Raw genomic sequence first — 26,722 nt, forward strand, 5'->3', positions numbered from 1 at the left:
TATGTGTCTTTGTACTGAACTGCTTAGCAGTTTTGTCAGTCGACAATTAACTATTAATTGGGTCATTTACAGTTAAGAAAATCTGTGATAAGTCTTTTCATATGTCAGGATTCATGCTCTCTTCCTGAGGGGACAGTATTTCATTTCAGCAATATTGTTGTGGATTTGAAATGAGGAAAGGAAAACACACTTGGTGCTTACACAGAGGATTCTCTGTAGCTACACCATACACATCAACATTGTTCTTAAAGATTCCTCAATGTATAATAGATTTTGCAAAGTAAATACCACGTTCTATTTTTGTCCCTGGTTAAGTATGATATTTTCGTCCACTGCATTTCCCTCCTGTCACACATGAACAGAAACATGTCCATTTGTCACCTCTTACATATTGATTTACATGCCTTTCTCAGAGCGGACATCTTGGCATTTTGTCAGCTGCAGGTGTAACTAATAACATTAGCGATGGCTGCATCCCATTTAGTCGTTCCGGCGTAATGATGTGTCAGCTGTCAAGAGTGTGTGTGAGCGGCTGCAGTTTGACAAACAGTTTCTGAGGGTGACCTATCTCTTTAAGAGTGTTAGAGCCCCTCAATGGGCTCCTCATCTTTTTTCTCTCACAACATCTTTCTTCTGCCATGCATGACTTGTTGCCGAGGTAACAGGCCCGAGAATGGTTTTAGTATTTCCAGCTCTGCCTGGGGAATCAACTCATGCTGACACACAACTGACAACAGCACGTTGTACGACTGGCTCAGGTATAGCCTCCCCAAAATGTCAGCACAGTTGCAGACCACCTGGTGCCTATAAAATATAATATAAGAATCAAATCAAACACTCAAGGATATTGTGTGTGTGTCTTTGTGTGTGTCTGTGTGTCTCTGTGTGTGTCTGTGTCTGTGTGTGTGTCTCTGTGTCTCTGTGTGTGTGTGTCTGTGTGTGTGTGTGTGTGTGTGTGTGTGTGTGTGTGTGTGTGTGTGTGTGTGTGTGTGGAGATTTAACTTCACTACAGAGCGTCACACCTGGCGATGGAAACGTTTGTGTAGCTGCTACAGTCACTTTCCAGGTCTGTGGGGATGAGTGATGTCTGGAACATTACCGTGTCTCTCCAGCAGAGGACGGAATGTGAGTGCATGTGTAAATTTGTGTGAGCGTGTGCGTGCATGTGAGTCATACTACCCCACATAGCTATTAAGCAGTTTATTCCATTCTACAACAAATACACAGACAGCCCTCATGACGTATTGACTCTATTTAGATGCACCTTTTACGTTTAGATGCAGCAGCTCGCTTTTCCTTTACCTGTTTTTTTGATTTAGCTGCTCCCCCACTTACTGAGAGCACATCAGTCAGCTGCTGCCTCTCTGAATCTGCATTTGTATTGCTCCCTTGGTAGTTTCACTGTTTATAGGTAATTTGTCTGTTGAAAACTAGCGGCTGTAAAAAAAAGGGGTTAATGGACACGTCTGGGTTACCAGCAAAAGGACAGATTGGAGTTATCAGCCCTCCATTAATCATACTTACAACAAATTACACTGCATATTTGGACGGCACTATTTGTATTGTGTGTCATCAAGACAAATGTGTGTTTTAAAACTATCTATTATATTAATCTGTGATATCTCCCTTCGTCACATCATATTTTAGGTATTTCCTTAAAGCCATGCTGACCATGTAGAGGTGAAATAATTATCTTTTTTAATAAAATATTCACAGCCACCTTTCACCCTGAAGTTATTTGCTCACCGTCCTTTGCATGAACTTGATCAATTTGCATTGTCACTGAAAGTGTCCAACCGGGACACACGCAGGCCTGGAAGTAGGCTGAGTATGATGCAACATCGTGCAATAAACAATGTGCTTGAAGACTATGTTATCCAGAGGCTAGCAGCACGAGTACAATCTAAGCTCAGAGGAAAAAAGAAACACATGCAAACACATGACAACACACTTTAACAAAATGAGAGATTGTTTTTTTTCCCCCTTTTATCTTGATGCTCTTGCCTTTCCTTGGTTGTGTATTTCCTGCCTGCCTGCTTTGCTTGACCTGATGATGGGCCCGAGGGTCACCATATTGAGATGACCTGTGTCATCGATCACCTGTCACAGCTATGGATTAGAGACGAGATTAATGGGACAACCCTCTAATCAGAAGCATAGCAGAGGAAGGCAGTGACTGCTTAATAATGGTCTGACCCCTGGGGTCCAGTAAGGCCTGTTTTGATCTGTGTGTGTGTTGGAGGGCGTGTGGGGGGGGTTGGTGGTTCACACTAAAGAGTATAGTTAATTGGAGATGGCTGGGTCAGTGGTTTGGGTTAAGGTTAGAGGAAGTCTCCAGGAAATGAATAAAAGCCTCATAGAGACAGAATGCTCTCTCTCCCTCTCCCTCTCTCTCTTTCTCTCTCTTTGTGTGTGGTGTGCTCTTTTATCCTCTTTTCAACCTCACTGTATCTGCCACATGTTAACAGATACATTGACTTTAAATTTCTCTATGTTGCTTATTATAATATGAGACTTCTGTTATTGGTACTGTATTTATAGAATAGATTTGTTCCTCTTCCCTCTTGTATTTTTCTTTAATCCTTAATCCAAAAAAATTAATATTCAAGACAGGAATTAATGGAAATAAAACACCAGAGACTGACCTATGTCATTAAATTAATGTATTGTGGAATTTAGGCATTAAAGGAGTGTAGGATTTAGTGACACCTCAGCTGAACACCCCTCACCTCACCCTCCCCTTCCAAACATGAAATTGAACCTGTGGTAGCCTTCAGTTGTCATAAAAAAACATGGCAGCCTCTGTAGAGAGGGCCTCCTAAATATAAAGTATTTTAATATAATATCTGATTACACACTAGTGAAAACCACTAAATTCAAATTATGTCAGTAGATCAATTTCACCTATATCCTACACACTGAGCCTTTAATGTAAAGACTAAACAAAAATACTTACACTATTTAAAGCACATGTATGTGCTGTCAGTAATATTACATGTGAAACAATAGTTGAGAGGAGAGAGTGACAGGGGAACTGTAGTTATGGATGAAGCTACATTCATTTATCCAGTGAAGATGTGGTGCTGAAAGAACAGCTCCTGAAGAAGTCCATGCAGAACATGTGGCGCAATTCAAGAACAGTATGGAAACAGTTATTTAGTTTATTTAGTTTATTTAGTTTATTTCATCAGTGAGTTTCTGGTTTGAGGTGATTTGACAAGATGATCCTGCACGGTGTCGATACTAAATCTACAATAGGCTGACTATTTCTGCCACAGTTCATACTGTAGTCCTAGCAACAACAAAGTATCAAGAGGGCCATTCGTTTTCTCTGTCTCCCCCCCACTCTCACACAAACACACACATGCAACAAAGACAGACGCCTATTCTTTAATCCAGTTGATGGTTGGACCTGCGTGTTGATTTTGGGATTCTGTCCATCAAGTTGATATTAAGACTTTTCCTCAAATTTGCTTTACAGCAGCTGAACAGTAAACATTCAATAAAATACAAATCAGTCAGTTTTACATTTATTTTGTGGAGCTCCTACTATTGTTATTGGAGTGTTTAAGGATTTTCAATCTCAGTCAATATAAAGGGAAAAAATATCTTGGTTCATGTGAGTATCAGTACATATACCGAAGTACATCACTCACAACATCTCACTGTGTTGAAAAGTGGTGCATTCATGAAACAGTTTTTAGTCTGTTAAGGTAAAGATTGGATTGGTATCAAAGTAAATAACTTTTGGTGGGATGCTCTGTAACACTGCATTAAAGGGTGTAGCCTATTAGCTTGCATGCATCGCAACACAAATTCACACTTGCGAGAGTGAATGAACCGGCTGATTTGGTTTCCAGGCTACTAGCCACAAAAAGGAAGGAGCATAAAATGTAAAGAAAAGAAGCACTCATCCATATGCATTCCATCCACTGCTGCAACATCATGTCACTATAGAGCAATGCCAGTTTCACATGTGCAGGGACATGTTCTCAGGGGTCCTTGAAGGGGCCCCTTTTTAGTTTCATTTCATAAATTACTTGATTCTTGTTGTTTTGGGTTTGTTCCCTCGTGGTTGATGCACCAAAGTGTCAGCTAAATGAAATGAAATGTAATTCAAGTAACACACTGAGACATCCTGAATTCCATACACTTCCTGAAATAAAACCTCTAAAACCAAAACTCTTGTCAAATGCGGGTCTGTGGTCTATGTCCGTGCAGAGAAAGGGTGAAGCGCAAAGTTGTTTTCAGTTGTTTTGGACAGTGTGCATTTCTTGGTGCAAGCTTTTCCTCAGCATTTAAAATTTGGCGGTAGGTTTGACATGTCCCCATGTGTAAAAGACACCCAAACGGATTTAACTCAATATTTCCAAACATGCCTTTTCCATCCGGACAATTCAATGACATTTTGTCTGTTTTTGCATAATCAATGTGCCACTGTGTTATTGACTAAGACTGGACACAGCACCCATGAGCATCCTCGCATTCCAAGATCTGAGCTGGAGGAGGAGGAGGAGGAGGAGGAGGAGGAGGCTCACTGGAAACCAAACTACCTCTAGGACCCAGTTTTTCTCCTCCTCCTCAGCCTTTGTAGTTTTTGTGTGGAGATGAGGGAGACTGAGATGTGCTCCTTGCTTATCACGATTCACATCGAGCTTCTACACTAAGCTGAGGAGGATGCTGAGCAGGGCAATCTGAAGCCAGGATCTTCTCCCAATATACTGCTTGTTTTTTTTTATTTTTTGTTTTTTTATTTTTATTTTAGTTGATATTTCATTCCATTTTTTGTTATATACTCTTCATATGAAATTTGAGGACACAATGAAAGCCAATGCATTCCGGGTGCATTCCTGCTGCTGGCTGGGACTATGATTTATCAGCAGCTTTGTTCTCATGACAGACCTGCGCTCGTTCACTCTCACTATCACACCGGGAGCGAGCGCTGAATTCTCCTTAACTTTCCTGCATCTTCGACGACCCCGGCTGCAGCAGGTACTTTGTGCACCTGAGGTGAGTCTGCTCTCCCCCACTGCCACAGACACAAAGGATGAAACCCTGTATTCTGGTTTATTAGGTGAGGAGATGCAGGGGGGAGCGTGGGAGAGGAGATCCTGGCACATTCTTATTTCTGATATTTTCGGCTGTTTTCTGCATTTTATCGTGTAAATCGCGGCTTGAAACGGATGCACTGACTTGATCCAATATTAATGTTGAGCGAGTGGAGGCGTGGGACGTGTCAGTGAATACTAATTACTGTCAGTGGCTGTCACCGCTGCTGCTGCTGCTGCTGCTGCTGGTTCTTCTCACCCCCTCATCATGTGCGCTAAAGGGAATCCCCCAGAAATAAGTGATGGGTGTAAGGATCGCACAGGTCACATCTGAAGCCGGTTTCACTGATGCTCGGCTGTCCTGTTGTGTGTAGGTGTGTGAGCAGCCATGTGGAGCAGAGGGAGCGCGTCTCTACTTGTCTTCAGCCTGCTGGTGCTCACTGCTCTGTGGACGACCAGGTGAGTCTGGGGGCTTCACAGGCCGAGCATCACACTCTGTCTCCTGGGGGGAGACCCCAGGTCATACACCTAATACTGATAAGAAATGTGGCCTTTTCCAACAACCAATCATTTTGTGAAAATGTCTAAAGCATTATTAGAATTTGGTCTTACCTGTTTTGTAAAATATTTTTTGGACTAGGGCAAGGTATTCATTAATGTTTTTTTTAATGCGTCTTTTGAATTCATCAGAGTTAACGCCTCACACTGGAATACAGTAAAATAATTACAATAGGCCTAATAATAATAATAATAATAATGATAACCTTATAAAAATAGACTCTATTTACAAGTTACAAGGTGCTTTACAAGTTAAGAATGAAAAATTTAAGGCAAACAATTAAATTAAGAGCACAAATACAAAAAAAATACAAAAATGTAACCGATGAGAAAGGAGTAGCCAGAAAAAATTGCAATAAAACACTGTAAAATGATGTAAAAATGTTCCTTCAAGAGAGTTTTAAAAATGGATTAGGGGTTTGCAGGCAGATCTCTTCAGGGAGATTGTTCAGGAGCCCTGACAGAGGTAGCCCGCTTGTCCTCAGCCTAGAATGTGGAATGGTGAGTAGGGCCCTTCACTGAGGACCTCAGGTTACCACCAGGCACATATGGTGTCAAAAGATTTGATATTTACTTGGGTCTCAGTCCAGAACAGCTTTAAAAGTCAGCAATAAAATCTTAAAATCAATACTAAAATTTATGTGAAGCCAATATGTTAAGTGAGAAGTCTGGATGCTTTTGTGAATGCCACTCAGGAGAGTGCACCCCTCCAACAGTCCCCTTATGAAACCACATTTAAATTCACGAGATCTGGATTTTTATTTGGATCTACACCACTTTACATACACACACATATCAGTCTCCTAAACATGCCAGATTCTTTCATCAAGATCCATGAATTATTCCCTTAAAACTTATCTCACGATGTTCAAGAAAGTGACTGGATCCACCCCATGATCCAGATCTGCAAAAAGATTTTTATGAGTTTCTTCTTTTAACTAGTTTTTCTTGTTCTTTTCTTCCTTGATTTATTTGCCATCCTTTCATTGTAATCCGTCCAGTAACCTCCTCGGTGGAGCTATAAACAAAGATGACCGATGTAATAATCATTTGGGATAATTTTAAAGATGTAATTTAATCACTGTTGAGGCCTAAAGATCAAGTGAGGTACACAATGCCTACAGAATTTCTGTGGGACTGCCAAATGTCTACTGTCTGTAGCTCTATAGATCTTTTCACAGCAGAAATCAAGTCCAAGTGTAAATTACAAAATAGGTTTTGGCTGATTTGTGTTCAGTCCATTCGGTTACAGGGTCTAGTGCTGATATTATAAGTCCAAATGCTGGCTCACTGTCACAAACTGAAAAACCTAAGATGAACACAGACACCATCCATTTCATTTCTTAAAACCTGTGCTTTGACTTGATTTATTTATGGTGGTCCACTTCAGTATAAACATTACCACATATTGATTTTCTATTATTTAACTTCCAATAAGTAAAAGTTTATCTCATATAGAGCCATGTGCAGCACACTCAGCCTCTCTCTCTCTTTCTTCTCTTGCTTCCGCTCTTGCTCTCTCTCTCTCTTTCTCATACACACAGACAGCACACTCGCCTGTCATACTCAGACAGGCCAACCAAATCCTAACACATTAGTGGATCAGTTGATGGTCAAAAATTCCCTTAAGTTTTTACCGCTCCTGTCATTTTCTTCATCGAGCCTCTCTGTGTGTGGCCGTCGTTCAGGGTGTGCATGAATCCTTGTTGCACGTGGACTGGGCTCACTGGCCAGCTAATGCTCAGCCCCACCAAACCAAACCTTGTTTATCAAAACGACGCCACAGAGCCACAGAGCTGTAGGATATTTATTATTACATCTTTTTCATCTGGAACAAAGTATGAGCTTCTAAAAATTTTAATATTTGCTGTGGAGATGGACCTTTTTGAAGTTTTGCACTGCATCTAAAGAATGGGGGGAAAAAACAGCAAAGCCTCCCTCTGGGATTTCTCCTGCAGTAATTTAAGTCTGGACTCACCATGGAGTCTGGGTCCTGCTAACAAGCAGGCTAACACCATTGAAGATACAAACATACAAACACCACATGTTACTGCATATGTTATGACTTAGATTTTCTAAGTCTTTAAAAGTCAGCAATTCAGGCTTTGCAGCTGTTTTGCCACTGTTTGTTGTCAGTTCAGTCTTTTCAAGTGGGAGCTTCTGTAACGTTTGCTACACTAAAATAAAATATATAATATATGTTATATAATATATATAGCTGTTAGCAGGCTAAAGTCAACATAAAAACAACCAGAAGCGTCAATGAATAGGTTTATGGATGATAATAAAACAGCCTAAACATATATATGTGTGTGTACACATTTAAAAATATGAGATCAAATATTCTTAGCCGAGCAACAGTAGATTGATCCAACACATTCAGTAATGGTAATTAGAGAAATGTGGTCCAAACAGAAAATACTCTGATTTGTAAAATGATTAATATATAATATTCTCTTTTCCTGCTTAAAGTAAAATATGCCCATAACCTGAGGCTGTTACAGCAGGCCTGTCGACGGAGGTGATTTTCTCTTTGATAATGTTTATCTTTAATGTAGTACCTTATCTGAATTTATTTACCATGAATCTCTAACTCTGATTAAATTTGCATATTCAGTTGTGTTTTGGCTCTGAGATCAGATGGCACACAAATGTTCTGCCTTGAACTGGGTCATCCGTGTGTATGAAAACAATGTGCATGTATGTGTGTGTCTGTGTGGGCATGTATGGAGTCTCTGTCAGAAGATAACCTCTTTTTCTCTCTGTAAATCAAGCCTCTGAGGAAAACAGCTATGCATCTAAATACATTTTCAATGTAATCATAGGTCTGTTTGTTGAAGTGTCCCTCAGCTGGTCATGTTGTTGTGTGTCTTTGTGCCGACTAGATCAGTGAATGCCGACGCCGCATCTGATGCCTTCAAAACCAACATCACCCTGTTCACACGCATCCTGGACAGCCTGCTGGATGGATACGACAACCGTCTACGGCCTGGTCTTGGGGGTAAGGAACTGATCTGCTATAACTGGATGTGCAGAATTATTATTATTCAAAATCTGTTCAGTTCATACAGTCTAATTTTTGGTTATGAAACATCCAGTCTCTGAAAGGCTGATTTGGAGTGAGAACATTTCATTTAACATCAGCTTTTGTTGTCTCGATAACCTTTGGCAGCAATCCCCTCGAGAATAAACTGACAAACACACTCTGTGCAAAAAAACATTTAGGTTATATAACCCTGACTCCACTTCCTGGAAAGTAACAGCAACCAAAGTGGTCACATTTAACCCTGCACATGGGTTTTATTCTTACTAGACTTTTTGCAGAAACTGCCCACTGAATTTGTATATCTAACGAAAAAACTATGTTTATGTGCAACGGCAGCAAATTTGTATAATGTTTTGTGATCTCTAGTAGTGCTCGATGGTTGTAAAGCTAGTTTAGCTGTAAGAAAGATTCATAATATTATAGATAATATTCTGGTCTGCCAGATATTTCTCTCATATTTTATAATAGCTGTAATTAGGAGATAGAACCAGACTCTGAAATTACAATATTTCGAGTAGCTCTTGGAGAAGTGGAATTAAAATTTTTTGCCTTTTTGTCATCACTGGCACGATTGTAAGTGTTAGATTCAGTGGAAATTCTCCAAGTCACTTCTACAGTCTGTTTGGTTGAAAGATATTCCAATGTAATTGCAGCTTTATGTCAGAGAGTATTTCACCACCTAGTTTGAACAAAATTTATCAAAACACCCCTTTTCTGTGTTACACATATTTTTATTTTTATATAAATTATATATAATGAGTATCAATTCAAAGGGTATAATAACTTGAACCTTGATGTTGTATGTTGTGATTTATGTCCTACTGCAGTACATACATATATTCTACTCTGGTTACATAATGTAGATTCTTATATTTAGAAGTTTTATTTATAGCCAGTAAAAGGTGAAATTCTGAGCCTCTGAGCACTTTCATACATTATATGCTGCATAAGCATAATAGGTTTTGAAAGATCTCGATCCCAACTCTCATCAGCGGACAGCCCTTCGTTAGTTGTGGAGAATCGTGTCTTCTCATGTGGCCTCTTGTGTGCCGCTCGCTCCATCCTCACCTCTGCCATCATCAGCCATGTTTGGCATCTCATTTCCAGCTGGCCCCTCATCCCAAAGCTGAGCTCCTCCCTCAGGATGTGGTGCCATTTGAAATTCAAATTCCTGGGGCCATCAGCCCAGCCCAGGAGCTGCCATATGGGGAACAGACCTCCTTTAGCTTGGCAATGCTCAGCCTGTACAACTGGACCAACAGTAATGGTGCTGCTAGCTCATTTTCTGTGGAGGAAAAGCTGAAATCTATAGCCCATTACTAGAGTCTAGTATCAGTATATATCTTCAGAACATTAATAATCACATTTCAAGTCCTTTTTCCATCAAGCATTCTTAAATACACCTACATTTTTACTCATTGAATCTTCAGAAAATACAAACACTTTGTATGATTCTTGGTATTTTGAATTAGGTCCTGACTTGTTGTATAAGGTTGGATCAACAAACTTGATTTTTTAAAGTGAAATGACATAATGACCTAACCATTGTTCAGCAATAGACAGATATGAAGACATAATGGAGATCTGGCTTCTGAAATAAAACATTTAAATAAAACATTCAAACATAAATTAGACGCTTTTCTCCAAAGTGTCTTAAAGTACAGAGAGCACATACATTTTTATCAGACTGGGCCCCAGTGGGAGCCAGACCATCACTCTCTGCATAGTGGTAGTAACACACTGTACCCATTAATGTACATGGGGCTGCTGCACACAGAGCAGAATTCAGTCAGAGAGGGGATAATGAAATGACATCAGATGGAATTTTCCACATTGTAGACACATTAGATCTGTATGTCTCATCTGTGGAAAAACATGTTAACGCTTCCGCGGACTTCGGTTCGAACACATTTATAATGGCTGAGAAAAGAGCATCATCACAGCTGCACGAGTGTGTTCACTCATACATACTATATAGATATTCAGGGATAGTTTTCATTGTTCAAGTAAAATGGCACAAAAAAGGAGGCTGAGTCTCAATGAAGTAAAGCAGGATATGTACTGTATGTGCACTCTGTGTGTGAATAATAACACAACTATTTATTTATGGCATAATTACAATTACCTTCAGATTACATAATGTGGTCTTTTTGCAGTCGCTTATCTTTACACTTAAAAAAGTTTGAATATTAATTCCTTAAATCAGGGTGTGGACAAAATAACATGGACTTGTGTGCAATAGAATGCAATTAATACATCATAACAGCAAACTGCAGCCTAAATAATAACCCCAAAATATCAGACACAAACTCAGTTAACATGGACCAGTAAATGCTTAAAGATGGCACAATCAATAGCATGTCTGTCATTACCTTATTAGACACCACATACAGTTGAATGGACACATCTGATATCCCTGCTGAACATTAAGTTATTTTTTGAACATTTTATTGCCTTAAACAAGAGATGTGAGTTTTACAGCCACTGAAAATCAAATGAGGGAGATGGAAGAGATGAAAGTAGGGCAGAGGTTTTCAAGATGAACCCACATGTCCCCTTGGGGCTGCTAGAGGGTTTCAGGGGAGAGAAAAAACAACTGTAATCATTTCAACAATGAATGAATTACTGTTTGGGTTTAGGCTGCAGATTTCTCTTGAATTTATTTATAGCATAATACAATATAACCAAGCAGCTATTTGATGGCTAAATATGTCTATTTCTTTCAGAAGCAGAGACAGCATTTTGTGGAGCCTGTAACGTAACTACCATGGATTTAATTGTAATGCTAACTGCTTTAATCCTGCATTTATTTTCAGTACTTGTCATGTGTTTGGGTGTCTGAGGCCATACCAAGCTCTCTTAGAATTAACCAATTGGTGTCTGTCGCTATCCCTGAAATCCAGCCAGGCTGCAGAGTGAATGCAGAAAGAACAGTTGCTCCCACATCGTCATTAGTGTGACTGTGAGGCAGCTCCTTTCTGTTCATATTCACACTTGCTTCTATTAATTTGTTTTCCACCCAAAACAATTGTCATGTACTGTATCTATGACTTCAGGCCAGCTTTAAAGCTGCACAGAGCCCAAACCATCTGCTTTTTATTGGAAATCACTTCTTTGAATTTGTCTTTGGCATCGAGAATTGTTGTTGTTGTTCATCATGGTCACAGCTCCAACTGAAAGTGACAACAGCAAAAAACAAACACAAGAAAGTTTCTTGCATGCATACATGTAACAAGATATCTTTAATGGTACAATAATCAATGTTTTTATATTGATATATTATATATTTTACTGTAAAAAAAGCTGTAAGTAGAATGGATGTTGGAGTTTTACATTTGTGAAGTGACCAGAAACACAAGACCAAATTAATGCTAATATTGCCTCATGTTGCCTAAATGTGTAAAAGTGGCAATAGATTGCTAATATCACTAACACTGCTTACAGAGCTAACACTGACAACAGATGAATTCAGCCATAGACACTGTTTTCCTGGGAGAGTTAAAAGCAAAATCACAACACTGTTGTTTTACGACACTGCTTTTTGGAATTGTGTGAAGTTAGTGTTGTTGGCTGTGGTGGTCTGACATATTTTTCCTGGTTAAAGAGACTATTTTATATAAATAGATATTGTTTGAAATGCGTGCTGCTTGCTGTGTGGGTGACGCTGTAAGGTCCTCTGGTTTGATTCTGTAAGTGATGATCTCAGTACCCATGTGACTACAGCATAACCGAACCCCCTACGTTGAGAACATTGTTAAATATTTTCGATGATAACCACAATCTCTATTCAGCATACCATGGTAACTAGAGGAACAAACATTTTAACTTAGCTAGCCTCTTCACTGACAGTACCAGACAGCAGGTTATAAAGATAATCAAAAAGACAGTAATAAACTTTCTTTAATCACTGCTGTGTTGGTGTAATCAGCAGTAGGTACTATACATTCTACAGAGGCTGTCATTAAACATACGATAGTTTGATCAACACAGTCAGATCAGGCTCGGCTTATAAAGATTTCATGTCTCTGAGCTGATGTCACTCACCCTCCCTGACTTATCCACTTCTCCACCAATGTGTTTCTGCTGATGCTCTTTGTCTTTGTCCAAACTGGCAGCAGAGAAGCTGATATTTGGATGGTTGCACAGTGGGATGCACATGTGCTTCAGCAGTCCCATCTGTACCAAATGACTGAGATAACATGAAAAGCACATGTGTATGACTGTTCTTGCTGAACAAATGAACTTTAAGTATTGTCCTTGATCCTATAAATAAGTGCCCTAACATGCCCTGGCGCCAAATGCACTCCGGAGGTTTGTTAATAGTAAACTTATATTTTCCCAGAGGCATGTGCTTTCCCAGGTTTGCTATTGCTAGGATGCATCATTAGCACAAATGTGGTTAGTTTTGCTTGTAAATTTGCTCCACTCATGCAAAGCAAACTGGACTGTAGCTGTCATGTGGTGGTGGATTACTTTTATTAATAGTTTTTTTTTTCAAGTGAAGGGTCTGATACAGATATGTGATTTATTGTGTGTGTGCAATAACAAAAATTATATTCTGTCAAATTGATTGAATAGATATGTGTTGGTCAGTTCACCTTTGTTGGGCATTTCATATTACAAATGAAAACAAGCATGCTAACCATTTTGTAGAACCAAGACAGAGGCAGGGGAGGAGATTTCTTTTTAAGGCCGTTCAAAAGAATTCCACACAATATATACCAACATGACACAAAATATTGGCATATTACCCACAAGATGAATATTCATTTTAATGAATGTTGTCTTTTTGTGGTGATATAATATAGCATAAAACTTAGTACTTGTTGAACAAAATAAATTGTGAAATCATTCTCTGACCTGTGTTAAAATTAGGAATTTGGAGCATCTTGTTAAGTAATGCTTTAGTTTAGGTCTCACAAAAACAGCACAATTCTTTCAGCTCATAAACACCACATTATCATGAGTATCAGGATTTTAAAAAGAGTGTGCAAAAAACTCTACTCCAAAGAAAGAACCACATGGACTTGTTTGGAGGAGGAAATGTTTGGTATGTAAGATACCAAAATAATTTGCTTTTCCTGTCTACACATATAATTCTCTCTCTTCATGATGCATGATGGTATTTAGCTCTAGGCTACTGACCACCGATTGTACACTACATTGTGGAATCATTTGATTTGGATAAATTCAGTGTTGAAAGTTACATTAAGCCTACCATGGTAAAATGCACCATGTCTTTTCAGAAGAAGATGTTAACCAAGGGTTTACTGGGTTGCTGCTTCATGTGTGGCTACATGAAGAAGCTCTCTCTTTTAATAAGTGAAACTAATGTAAAAGCCTGATCATTGAATCCCATACAAAGGCCTGGTTAGCATAAATAAAAGCTCCCCACCATATATCATGCTAAATGAATTGCACCAATCCCCCAACAAGCTGTCACTTCTTCTTGATTTACATTACCTTATGAATAAGAAAGCATTTCCGTAATATGTCTTGTTACAGGGACGTGGATGGCTCAACGCCTCGCCATGCATGAGAGCACTTTATTTAGGAGTAATGATCTCTTCAGATCATATGTAAGACACTGTTTGACACTGTAGTACAGAGTGTAGAGTAAAACGTGAAAGCTTTTTGAATTGGCCGAGCATGAGAGATCCAGCTTCAGTAATTATTGAAAGAGACAGAGTGTAGCAAAAGCAAATGGACCTGATGCAGCAGCAGGCCTGATGGAGTCTAACATTATCACTTGAATAGGAAGCATATGAGGTTTTGCTCTTCCTATCTGTCAGATCGGTTTGAACATTTAGGACAATTTTATACGCTTAAAATCCCAGCTCACATGTCACTGTGGCTCACTTACTTTAGTCGTACAAGGGCTGCCCATGAACTGGTTTACACAGTGATGTATAGGTAAAGTGAGTTTGTACACAGCATAGTGTCCATCTGATTGGTACATTTACTTTGAAAATAAATTAAATAGTTAAAGCTTCAGTGTGTAGAATTTAGTGATATCTAGTGGTGAAGTTGCATGTTGCAGCTGAACACCCCTCACCTCACCCTCCCCTTCCAAACATGAAAGAGAACCTGTGGCAGCTTCAGTTGTCATTAAAACTCAAAATGTGTTTAGTTTGTTTAGTTTGGACGACTGTAAAAAACATGGTGGCCAACTTAAAGATGAGCTGCTCCTGATAAAAATTAAGTATTTCAATAAAAAGGGCCCATTGTAGGGTAAAGAATTCATACAATTTAGATGAAACACACTAATGAAAACATCAATAGGATTATTTTATATTCAGTTTCTGCCAATAAATCCCTTTCAACTAAATCTGGCACACTGAATTTTTTATCAAGATTCACACATAATTCTCTGAGGAATCAATGAAGATATTTTTAAAAAGCACCCTTTGCAATGTTAAAGAAAAACAAATTCCTGGATCTGCGTTCTGATCAGGATCTGCGCTAAACTTGAGTTGAGTTCTTCCCTGACCCTGACACATCTTTACACTAAGTTCCATTGTAATCTGTCCAGTAATTTTTGTGTAATGTACTGTCTGCAGGTTAGTGTAAAAAAACAAGAGTATATAATGACAATACCATGTATTAAGTTACTGTTTTTAAGATGATAAGAAAACCAAGCTCATAGCACAGAGTACTCTCTTTTTTCTTCTTTTAGCAGCATTTTGACTAATATTTTTCTAAATGTTGTCTCTTATCTAGACAGGGTGACTGAGGTGAAGACAAACATCTATGTCACCAGCTTTGGACCAGTTTCAGACACAGACATGGTGAGAGCAGATACCGGACATTCATTCATTGTGTTTAATTATTCACCCATATCTGTGTGGTTGTGTAAACATTCAGAGGACAACACCTCGGCCTGTTCATACTCAATGGAAGAAAAGACACTTGTTTAGATTTATTTTCAGTTTCATCACAGCTTTCCCCCCCTCCTTTCATAATGTATTTATCTCTCTTTCTTTCTATCAGGCCACACACACACACACACACACACACACACACACACACACACACACACACACACACACACACACACACACACACACACACAATGCTGAAGTGGGACCAGTATTCCCCACTACAGCACGATGTCTATTCATCTGACAATTTTCATCTTATAAATTATTGAAAGTCCTCTTGTTATTCAAGTCCCTCCTTTGTTTATCCTGTGCCTTCCTGTTTATCATTCTGCAACGAGCCCCCACCTTCACATCATATTATCAACGTCCTCTCCTGAAGACCCATTTTCCAAGTGATTGATCTATTGATTTAACAGTTATGATGCAGTGGTCTCTGACAGATATGTAAACTAGAAGACACACGATTGGACATAAATGCGGAACACATCTGGAGATGGACTAGTGAATCCTTTAAACCAGAAAATAAAAAGGATCTTATTTAAATAGCACATTTAGGTCACCGCCTACATTTGATTGACACATTTTCCTAAGATTGACCTGTCCACTACATTTCTCTGAAATCATCTCTGATGTCTTAAAATATCTTAAAAAATAAACAGATGGATGGACGGCAAACAGCTGAGAGGAAAACATCGTCTCATAAAGAGGTCATTACCGAGTTAGCCACAGTCATTGAAGCTCATATCGTGAGATCAGTGGGGTATAATCTCAGTCAGGTTTCAAATTTCTAATATTACTATCTATTCATCACTAAAATGAACATATTGTTTAGCAGAATACTGCACAAGGCAAAATATATATGATTTATTTGAGAGTCTGCTCTTGCCCAGATAGATGTCTCATAAAAATGAGCAACAGCATGAAATATTCTCCTGTGACCGGATTGATTTATTCAGACACTATAGAGCAATTCAACTGATTGCTGAGGTGGATGCGTAATAGGATTTATGAGATTTATAGTCGGACCACTGACAGCCAGAGCTGGAAAATTAAGGAAAAAATAATTAGAGAAGAGGAAGAAAAGGAAGAAAACATATTGAATTTAGCTTCACAAGCATTAGCCAAGCAAAGAGGCTGGAGGTATATTTAAACAAATTGCCCCAAAAGCTTTTACCTATCGGCTGTAGTTTTAGAAATAAGCACACACAAGGTGCGGTGTGTGTAGTGACCATGCAATGATTTTGGATAAACAAAAATCACCAACTGAAGATCTCAGTAAAAATAATTCAGATGTTGTAAGAATCAGATGTTGATGAAACGATCAGCAGTGCCAGCTCTAGCTTGTATTGTGCCCTGGGTGAACACATATGAATAACAACCATATAAACCAAAATTAATATACAATCATTTTAATCATCATCAATTTATTATAATATGGTAGTACTATTAATAACGTAATTATAAAAATGATCAAAAATGGGTTAGGGTTAGGGTTAAGGGTATCACATGTAGCAAATAAGAAAATACAAATTAAAAAAAATTGCATAAATCACACAAGTGATTAAAAAGTTCCTAGTTTTGAATATTAAAATACAAAAATGTATTGTTAAATTGAAATGTATTAGTCCATTTCATAATATATCTCAGAGTTAATACACAAGACTCATTTGCCAATTTATACCTTGTACAAGTATCTTTCTTTTTTTCTTTCTCTGAATGGGATTTCCTGAAACAACTGGGCACTGTAGTTTGAGTATTTCTGGCAGCAGGACGGTGTGTGTGGGATAAATCAAAATAAACTACAGTTACCATGTGACCATCTGTTTCAATCATAGTTTACAGACCCACTTCCAGCTTTAACTTTTTAAGCTTCATTTAAGCTTCTGCCTAATTGAACAATAAGGGATTATTACTGACCATTCATTTGAACTTCAAATAAACTGGTTTATATTCATTATAAAGTTGGTTTGTCTATTTGCCTACAGCAGTGGTGGAGAAATAACTCAAGCATTTTACTGAAGTTAAAGTATGAATAATCAGACAAAATGTCCTCAGGTAAAAGTACCATATTAACGTTTTTACTTAATAGTGAACAAAATAGTGAACATGTAATGCAGTGCTTCATAGTGAAGTAGAAATTATAGATATTTGCTTAAATATGTAGTGGGGTAAAAGTGAAAAGTAAATAAATGTACTTAAGTAAAGTAAAGATAAATGAAAATTGTACTTTGTCACATTCCACCACTGACCAACATTTTGTATGATCATCTGATTGCTCATATTTGTCATATGTCACATGTTCAACCATATCTCACATATTACTATAGTGGATTTAACAATATCTTATAACCAGAAGTAAAGATGGAGAAAACTAGGAAACAAGACCCAAATAGTAATAAAGCAGCTAGTGTGAGTTAGTTTGTTAGTGTAAGAGCTGCTATAGTCTTGGTTTCAGTTGTTTCAACATCCCAAGATCAAAATGTCGAAGGTTTTCCAAAAAAAACTCTGGAGAATGCATCTCTCCCTCTCACTCATATTTGTGTGTGAATAACACAAACACACACACACACTTGCTCACGTACACACACGTCACACTGCAGTGCTTTCTGCCCTAAATCCTTTCTCGGGTGGTTTCTTTTTAACAACACAGAATTGTAGGTCAAGGGGCTGTCTTGGCCTCAGAGCCAGCTACGGAAAACAGCGGCTCAAAGAGCAGCATGGTACACAGAGAGCACAGGGCTCACCTTGATGGAGCTTTAACAAATAGAGAAAGTCGTGCAGAGCCCCGGTTTTAAAGTGGCAGGTGAAGTCAGTCGTGAAGAGCTGCTGCTTGTAGACTCCCATGAAGCACAGCGCTGGAGAGAGATGTTTTCCTTCCCATTGTTAAGAAGGAAGAGAATCATTTTAATACATGTGAATGCTGATTTATAAGAAATAAAAGCAAAAACCTTTAAGATGTAGAGTTTAACACATTTGTCTTCTCTGCCCATAGGAGTACACCATAGATGTTTTTTTCCGGCAAAGCTGGAAGGATGAGAGGTTGAAATTCAATGGACCGATGAATATTTTGCCTCTCAACAACCTGATGGCGAGTAAGATCTGGACTCCAGACACCTTCTTCCATAATGGGAAGAAGTCTGTGGCTCATAACATGACCATGCCTAATAAACTGTTGAGGATCAAAGATGATGGAACGCTGCTGTACACCATGAGGTAATTCACGCAGAGACATGTCCTGAGTTGATTTTTGTGTGGGAAAAACATGCATTTTAATTGATTGACACCACCCTCATGTCTGTATGCTAAATATGATTCTACCACCGACAGACTGTGGCTGAATAGCCAACTGAAGTAGGGAAAAGCATGCACACCTAGTGAAATTTTTTGGGATGAACAAAATATCAGTTTAAGTTTAAAAAGAGAAGATGAGCACACCTAAAATCCAATACACAAACCACATTATAAAACCTGTATTTATCATATTAACTGTATTTATATAGCATCTTTCAAAGCAGCTATCTCAAAGTGCTTCGCGAAGAGGACAAATATAAACCAGAAAACTACAAACTAGTACATTGTCATTTTAAATCAAAGACAGCAAATGATACAATACAAAATCTAAAATCTAAAACAATACAGCATCATTTAAAAGTAATGGCACAAGAAAAGGATAAAAGAAACTTAAGTAATGGCGAAAACAGTAAAAAGCCATTCTGTGAAAGTACATTTTGAGGGAGAATTTGCAACATTGCTTTTTCATATAAAATGTTTTCCATGGACTACACAAATTAGCTGGTGCTGGGGAACTGTTTCCTGCAGTTTCCTGCCTTTGTGCTAAGCTAAGCTAGCCAGCTACTGGCTGTAGCTACACATTAGCTGTGTCCCAATTCAGGGACGACCTCCTTTGGCGTTTGCATTTGAAGACCGATTGCGTCCCAGCAGCGCGACTAGGATGTCCCATTTTGAATGAGTGAATTTGAGAGCGACGAATGTGACCTCTTTTCTCTGAGCAGTATAGGCTCCAACAGGCTGATCCTTTTCAGGCCCTATCTCAGGATTTATAGCACTTCTCTTTTATCTTAAAGAGATGATGGCGGCAACAAGCGATGGGACCAAAACCTCCGATGCCTACACATTTAAATATAAATATCACACTTTAACTCAACTTAACAGCTAATGGTATACACGTTAAAAAACCAAGGGGCAATAAAACTTTCTTGTCTTTTCTAACTGCAGCTCTGTTGCTAGGAGACAACAGAGAGGAGGTGGGAGAAGCTGGTGATGCAAATCACGGAAATTCTCCATAGACAACACTGTCTCATTTTGATTCGGCCTTTGCGGTTTACACAGCCCATGAAGGTCGCTTCCTTTGAGGGCCATGTAGACCACGTCCTCCAAAGGAAGCAGCCCCTGAATTGAATTGGGATACAGCTATTTTGTGCATAGACATGAGAGTCGTATCAGTCTTCTCAGCTGACAATAAACCTAATAACCCTATTTCCCAACAGGGTCATTGGGTTATGGTTATTTAAAAACGTTCTATCGTTTATGAGAGCCTTAGAGAAATACTTCCAGTGAAGACAGAAAATCCTGTTTATTCTGATGTATTCTAATGTAATCTAACTTGTGTTTTTTTTTTGCATCATTTTGTCAACATTCATTTCAAGATAAAATATTGAAAGCTATTTTGTGCTTGTGGTCTGAACAATACACACAATGTAGTTTCTTATCACGTAGCAAACCTGCAGTCTCACACCACAGTCATACAGATTCATGCTGGACTCTTCAGTACCTTATTTACTTTGCTCTGCTGATTACAGTTAAGATGAATTATTTTTTTCTCAAGGCATTACAGATGGGAAGCGTCTTGAATAGTGCATGGGGCTTGTGAGGTTTTTTTTTCTTCTTTTTTTTGAGACCGTGCCTAATCTGTGCTGTTTACTTTTCATGCATTTGCAAAGTCTCCTTAATTTTCTGTGAATTGGATGCAGGTTAACTGTGCATGCAGAGTGCCCAATGCATCTGGAGGATTTCCCCATGGACTTTCATTCCTGTCCACTAAAATTTGGCAGCTGTGAGTAACTCTGATGATGGTAGTGCCTGAGGGAACTTTTAAGTAAAATGTTATTTTCTATTTTTTCTTTCCTTTTTCTCCTCACCGGGTTGGCATGAGAGCAGCAGCCTAAAAACCGAGTGAACCTGGAATGCATGGCTCAGTTTTCTGGCAGTGGCCTGACAAGTTTTAACAAAACACACATTAGCAATTAAACAGATACAGATTCAGAATGACTGAGAGATTATAGACTGAGCAGAAATGTCACCAGGAAATATGAAAAACTCATCCAAATATTTTTATTTTGTGAATTGAAATCGACTTTAATCACACTTTCATTGCTATGGCTTCTTTACATTTGGATGAAGAATTGTTTGCTTTAAGCTGCTTTTAAGATATTGATTTTAAAACAAGTAAATTATAATTAGAGCATCAGTATATGGTGGGTCATGTCTGAAATGCCTTGACTTATCACATTCATTAATATATTTTGGTGGTGACCTACAGTATCTACATTGATCTCTTAAAACCATGTTGCAAACATAAAACACGACATGATTGGCAGCATATGTCAATAACTGAATATATTGTATTAAAAGAAATGATCAATTGTTTCCGTTACAAGCTTTCGAATTTCACGTTCAGTGCTTGCTCTGACTGATTGAAAAGGGCAAATGTCACAATGCATCGATCGCCTGTTGACATTATACATCTTCAGCCACTGAGTGTTTTTTTCTTTCTCTCTTTCTACAGTATCTTCTTTTCTCTAGAAACCCAATATCAAACACAATGTAGCAGGGGCTTTTCATTTGGCTCAGTGAAATAATTTCTCGAAAAATCATCAACAGCCGCGGCTGCCCCAGATTTATCCCCTATGGGTTTATCCTCTTCCCTCTTTTTTTTCAAGATGCCTACACAATCTCAGAGGTGACATACGCTTGGACTCGTAATGCCTCTGACTCTGTGGTGGTGGAAGGAGAGAGCTCCCGTCTAAACCAATACGACCTGCTTGGGCAAACAGTCGGACAAGAAACTATCAAGTCGAGTACAGGTAAGATTTATGTTAAATTAATTTCAAAACTATGACCAAAATAGTCTGAGTTTATAGATATAGTATTTGCTAGCTGGAACAAAGAGCACAAGTGCGTATTTGTGTGTTTTTAAACTGGTTTTAGTTCTTCATTGAACTCCAGATAATCGCTCGAAATCATCCAAAGGGGCATTTTGTGAGAATGCAAATGTCAGAGGCAGATGCTCTGACATTCTCAAGAGTTTCTCCTGCCAGCCCCCTTCTAAAATGTCTGGATAATGTCTGAGTGAGCTCATGTTAAAATACAGCAGGAGATCCTCCAGAGGATTCACAGTGAGCGAGCGGGCGCACTAGCGATGTTTCTAAGAAAAATGAAAAAAACTATGGTAATATAAATATCTCAGGATGAAAAAGAGGTGGTATACATGTAGAAGATGCTGAAGAAATGTCAACTTGGAAAAAAAAGTGATTTGACAGCTTTTCGCTTTTAACAAAATAAAAACATTTGACTTATTTGTCATGTCCTGCCTTCTGCAGGCTCTACCCAGGTACCACTCCTCAATTGAATGTTCTGGTGATTTCTGTGTGTTTGTGAACGCCTCTAACTGGAGAATATGCCACTGTGTTGATCATATTAGTTCATGTCTGAAAAATGACTTCATACACCCTGTTGCAACATAACCTGTGCAAACACACCAGTAATGAGAAAATGACTTGCTTTGTTTTGTTGAATAAGGATCTGAAATATTTCTGTTGTCTCACTTCCAAACACTAAGTATTTTGTGCCTGTTTGGGTGGATGTCGGACTTGTCCACCTCCCACATGTTACAGGAGCAGCCGTGACACGCTTGTTAAGTTTTGTCTTTATGTTACTCATTTGGCTGGAAACAATGCAGAGAAACGATTGTTCTTGCCTCCACTGCTTGACAGAGATTCAACAAAACAGGGATTCTAGATTCACCCATCATAAATTCTCTACTTTGTTCTGTATGTTGTTAATCTGCATTTAGCATGGCCTGCAGACCCAAAAGCAACATGGCAGGTGAGCTGCTGCTGTGTTCAAATGCAGGGCTGTTTCTCCGGATGGGTTTTAAATGGATGTCAATAAAGACAGGCGACAGATGCTGATGCATAACTAAACATAAGGGAACACATCTGTGTGTTGTGGCAGAGACACAAACAGAGGATCTCCAGGAGAAAAGAAAGGTGTCTGTGTTCCTCTGTGATTTAAGAGTCTTCTGCTGGTGCCCAAAGACACAGGAATGTCTCACAAAAGTGCAGCGATGCAAGAAATGACAAAGAAAATCTATGTGCTGAGCCCAGAGAGGGAATGACTGTGTGTGCAGGGAAAATGGGGCATTTCACATTAGCAAGTGAATCCAACAGTGACAAGCTCATTAGTGGACAGGATAATTAACTTTGGTTATGTCTAAACATGGACTGGAAGGTGGGAGAGAAAATGTTCTCAAACATATATGGTAAATGAACATCAAAAACTGTTTGGAAAGTGCTTCTTTTTAGAAATTATTTTACCTTTTTGAGGGATTGATTAGCGATTATCCAATCATAGCTTAGCAGCAGTAACAAGGCCTCAGGTGTTTCAGGCATTGGATTTCTCCACCATTCTCCACGTTTGCAGGGTCTAGTAAGAGCGATACATTTAAGCCTTTCCATAAAAACTAAAGCAATTTTTTCAACTCAAATGGAAGCTGCAGCTTATGGAGATAAACTGTTCATAAGAGTGAGGTATTATTCCAGGTGTTTTTGTGACATCTGGCAAATTTTCAAGCAAGTTAAAACTTTATAAATTGCATTCCTAGTCATTCAAAGATAATGTGTCAGAGTTAAGAGTGACTTTAGCAGCTCTGTACTACTCTTTGTTACCTCCGCCAAAGAGTTTGTGTTTTCACCCCTGTCGTTTGTATTTTGACTGGTTTGTATGTTTGTTAGCAGGATTAAACTAAGACAACTGGATGGATTTCCATAAAACTTGGTGGAATGATGGGAGAGGTGACGTGGTCACCCACTTAAAACAAAAGGCCTGCTTTTGGAATTGAGGGTCTTCGTTTGAAGAAGACAATGCTAAGAAAGGCTAAATCTGTCACTTTTGTGACAAACCGCACGTGTGCCATTCTGACAGAAAGCTCGACAGGCGTATAGCAACAGTAACCAAGGGGACTGGAGCTTAGCACACTATCTGTTCCTCATGCTCTATCCAAGGCAATCAGCTGTCAAGTTACACTCATTTATAAATCACTTTTTAACAAGCATATTGGCCACAAAGTGAATACAGAAAACAAATACAAAGGAAAATAGGCTGTAATATAATAGAAAGAGATAATGAGGCCTAAAAATAGAAGCAACACATTTTATGCAAACACTATAGATGCCAAGAAATGGGGCCAGATTTCGAGTGTGTATATATGAGACTAAGTGTTTCTGTGTGTGATAATGAGAACGACACCATTATTCTCCAGGAAGTAGATCAAACGGAGACACTTTGAGACCAGCAAGCTTTTTTACACAGAGATGAGAGACACTTGGCAGCTGTTTTCTTCCACACGCTGGGAGTGACAAAGAATCTGACACACAGTGACAGGAGATTATATGATGGCAGTAATCAAATCAATGGTGACGGCCATGTAATATGTTCTAAGTCAGAAATAAGACTTTGTAATCAGTGCATAAATCAACAGACAGCCAGTGGAGAGAGAATGAGAGCAGACAGCGGAATGATGTGCTGTTACCGTCTGGTTTTCTGAGTAGAAGAGGAAAACTTGAAGTTAATGGCTGAAGCAATTGGAAAACAAGTGTGGCCCAAAGAACAGTTGAAAGGGTCCTTTCAGCTACAACACTTGAAGTACGACAGATGTCTAACATGTGAGATCTGCTCAGGAGAAGCATTTTTGTTATTTACCTGGTGTTGTTTTCTGTTCATGTTTAGTGTAATCCTATCGGCAGCTGCCGTGTCACATAGCAAATGTGGTTCTCCTCTCAGAAAAGGCTCCCTGCTGTGGCAACACAGTGCAGCAGAATGAAATATGTAGCGGAGTGATAAATAACATGCAGGTACCATTGAAAATAACCCCCCCAGTGGTTATTAACTAAGAAATAAATGCCCTCCAGGGTGCATACAAACGGAGCAGAACTGAGGCAGGTGGAGGATGGGTGGAGTGGAGCAGCAGTTACAGCAGCAGGCACACGTCAGCACTGAGTGAACCAACAAGATGGTCTTTGAATAGGCCGCCAGATCAGTGCAGTGAGATTTGATGGCTGAGAAGGTTGGATAACAAATGCAGCAGAGAGTGAAGATGCTGTTATACGTGGTGGATACAAGACTAAAGACAAAGATTTTTATTACATATGACGATAATAACGACTGACTGAAGCCCTAAAGAACCTAAAAATACACAGTGCACGTTGCCATGGTAACAGTGCATGTCGCCATAGTAACATAGGCATAAACTAATCATAAAGTACTTATATTGCATTTTTCCAAACAGAAGTCACAAAGGGCTTAGCAAGGGGCTTCAGAAGTGCTTCAAAGAGCCCTCAAGGGGTCACAGGCTAAATCTGAGGGGTCACACGATGGTTAAAGGTACAGGAAAGTAAAAATAGTGCTGTGTTGCTCAAATCTCGACCTCTATTAGTTAAATTCTTCCAACAGTTATTCATATGAAACAGTCTGAGAGGTTTGGAGAAGAAAGTCCCAGCGGCCATCGCCTCTAAACTCATACACATAAAGATTACAACCTGCCTCATTTTCATGGACTAATATCTATTTAAAAATGCTTCTTCTTTTTTTGCATTATTTTAATTGGTATTTACCAGCACAACATATCACCCCTACCATCATTAGTTACATAGAAACAAGAGAAAGAAAGCAAATGGACTCATAAATAAATAATGTCAATCTTAAGACAATCAAACAAATAATTAATAAATCATGTAGTACACATTATGCTATGATAGTTACACAACCATTATATTTTTCAAGTTATCGAAGTACTGTAAGAAAGAGAAGACTTTTCTTCTAGTAGTGCCTCATGCTATCGTGTCTTAGGTTTATCTGCTCTGGTACTAATAGAGATGATGGTTGCAAAATTCAGGCTATTTCATAGGGAAACATAAAGTGAGTCCTATTAATATAGCAGTCATTTGGTTCTAGGAAGAGGCAAGACAGTCAGTAGGAATAATAATAAGATAATAAAAAGGAATGTTTTAAATGGAATAACAGCCAGGTTGAGAATGTCTGGTTAACAAGTAATAAGTAATGAATATTATGGTAAAAATATTTGACAGTATTTCACACAGCCACACAGCCAAAATACCATGGTTTGCTGTTGAAGTCAGGTAAAAAAAAGATGTGGCAGTAGATCTGAAAGCATTTACGATCCTCTGTGTCACTGAGAAACAGCACTGATCTAATTTTAGTTATACTACTTAGTTGGTGAAAATCTGATGGAAGAAGGGTTTTAGAAAACAGTTCTTACAGGATAATGATGATGATAGCAGTGATCAATGTGTAAGCATGCTATAATTATAGGGAGAGCATCGTTATTTTAAAACATTTTGTCCATTTTGTCCAAAAAGTATTCATAACATTACTGAATTAGAATGGCACTCAGTGGAGCACATACCTCACTCAAAATTCCTCTTACGATATTTGAATTCACTAGATCCAGGTTTTTATTGCAATCTGCACCAAATACACACTCAAAAATATCACTCGCCTAAACATAAATGATTGTCTGAGAATACAAGAAAAATGTTGAAAACTGTAAATCTAGCAATATTCAAGACAATGAATGTGGATCCACATCAAAATGTAATGCCTCCTGTCAAGTTTTTTGGTAATCTGTCCAGTGGTTTTGTGTAATTCTGCTAACGATCAAACAAAAACTGATAAAAAACATAACTTTCTTGGCAGAGATAAATACCTTTTATATCTATATCATGCTTTTAGTTTGATAAATGTTTTTATTAAAAAATGCTAAGCTACAGGTATGGACCTTTAAAGATAGGGTTGGTAATCCTGGAAAACCTAGCAAGAGCAAGCTACACTTTGAAAATATGCAACCCATACACCCCCTCCAATCAGCTCTC

General features: G+C 38.6%; 1 protein-coding gene across 2 annotated transcripts in view; it reads left to right on the forward strand.

Annotated features, from left to right (window-relative positions):
• Window positions 1-4,591: 4,591 nt before the first annotated feature.
• LOC109624059 (gamma-aminobutyric acid receptor subunit alpha-2) overlaps window positions 4,592-26,722 on the forward strand; it is a 35,079-nt gene continuing 12,948 nt past the window's right edge. The window contains exons 1-7 of one of the 2 annotated variants that reach the window (XM_020078561.2): window positions 4,592-5,010; window positions 5,423-5,507; window positions 8,492-8,607; window positions 15,373-15,440; window positions 18,526-18,746; window positions 20,525-20,607; window positions 21,494-21,637. In XM_020078561.2, coding sequence (XP_019934120.1) covers window positions 5,437-5,507; window positions 8,492-8,607; window positions 15,373-15,440; window positions 18,526-18,746; window positions 20,525-20,607; window positions 21,494-21,637 — 703 coding nt within the window. In that variant the 5' untranslated portion in view covers window positions 4,592-5,010; window positions 5,423-5,436. The remainder of the gene's footprint in view (window positions 5,011-5,422; window positions 5,508-8,491; window positions 8,608-15,372; window positions 15,441-18,525; window positions 18,747-20,524; window positions 20,608-21,493; window positions 21,638-26,722) is intronic. The other variant, XM_069531872.1, reaches the window with a different exon arrangement.

The sequence above is a fragment of the Paralichthys olivaceus genome, chromosome 9, assembly GCF_024713975.1.
Source record: "Paralichthys olivaceus isolate ysfri-2021 chromosome 9, ASM2471397v2, whole genome shotgun sequence".
Taxonomy (NCBI): domain Eukaryota; kingdom Metazoa; phylum Chordata; class Actinopteri; order Pleuronectiformes; family Paralichthyidae; genus Paralichthys; species Paralichthys olivaceus.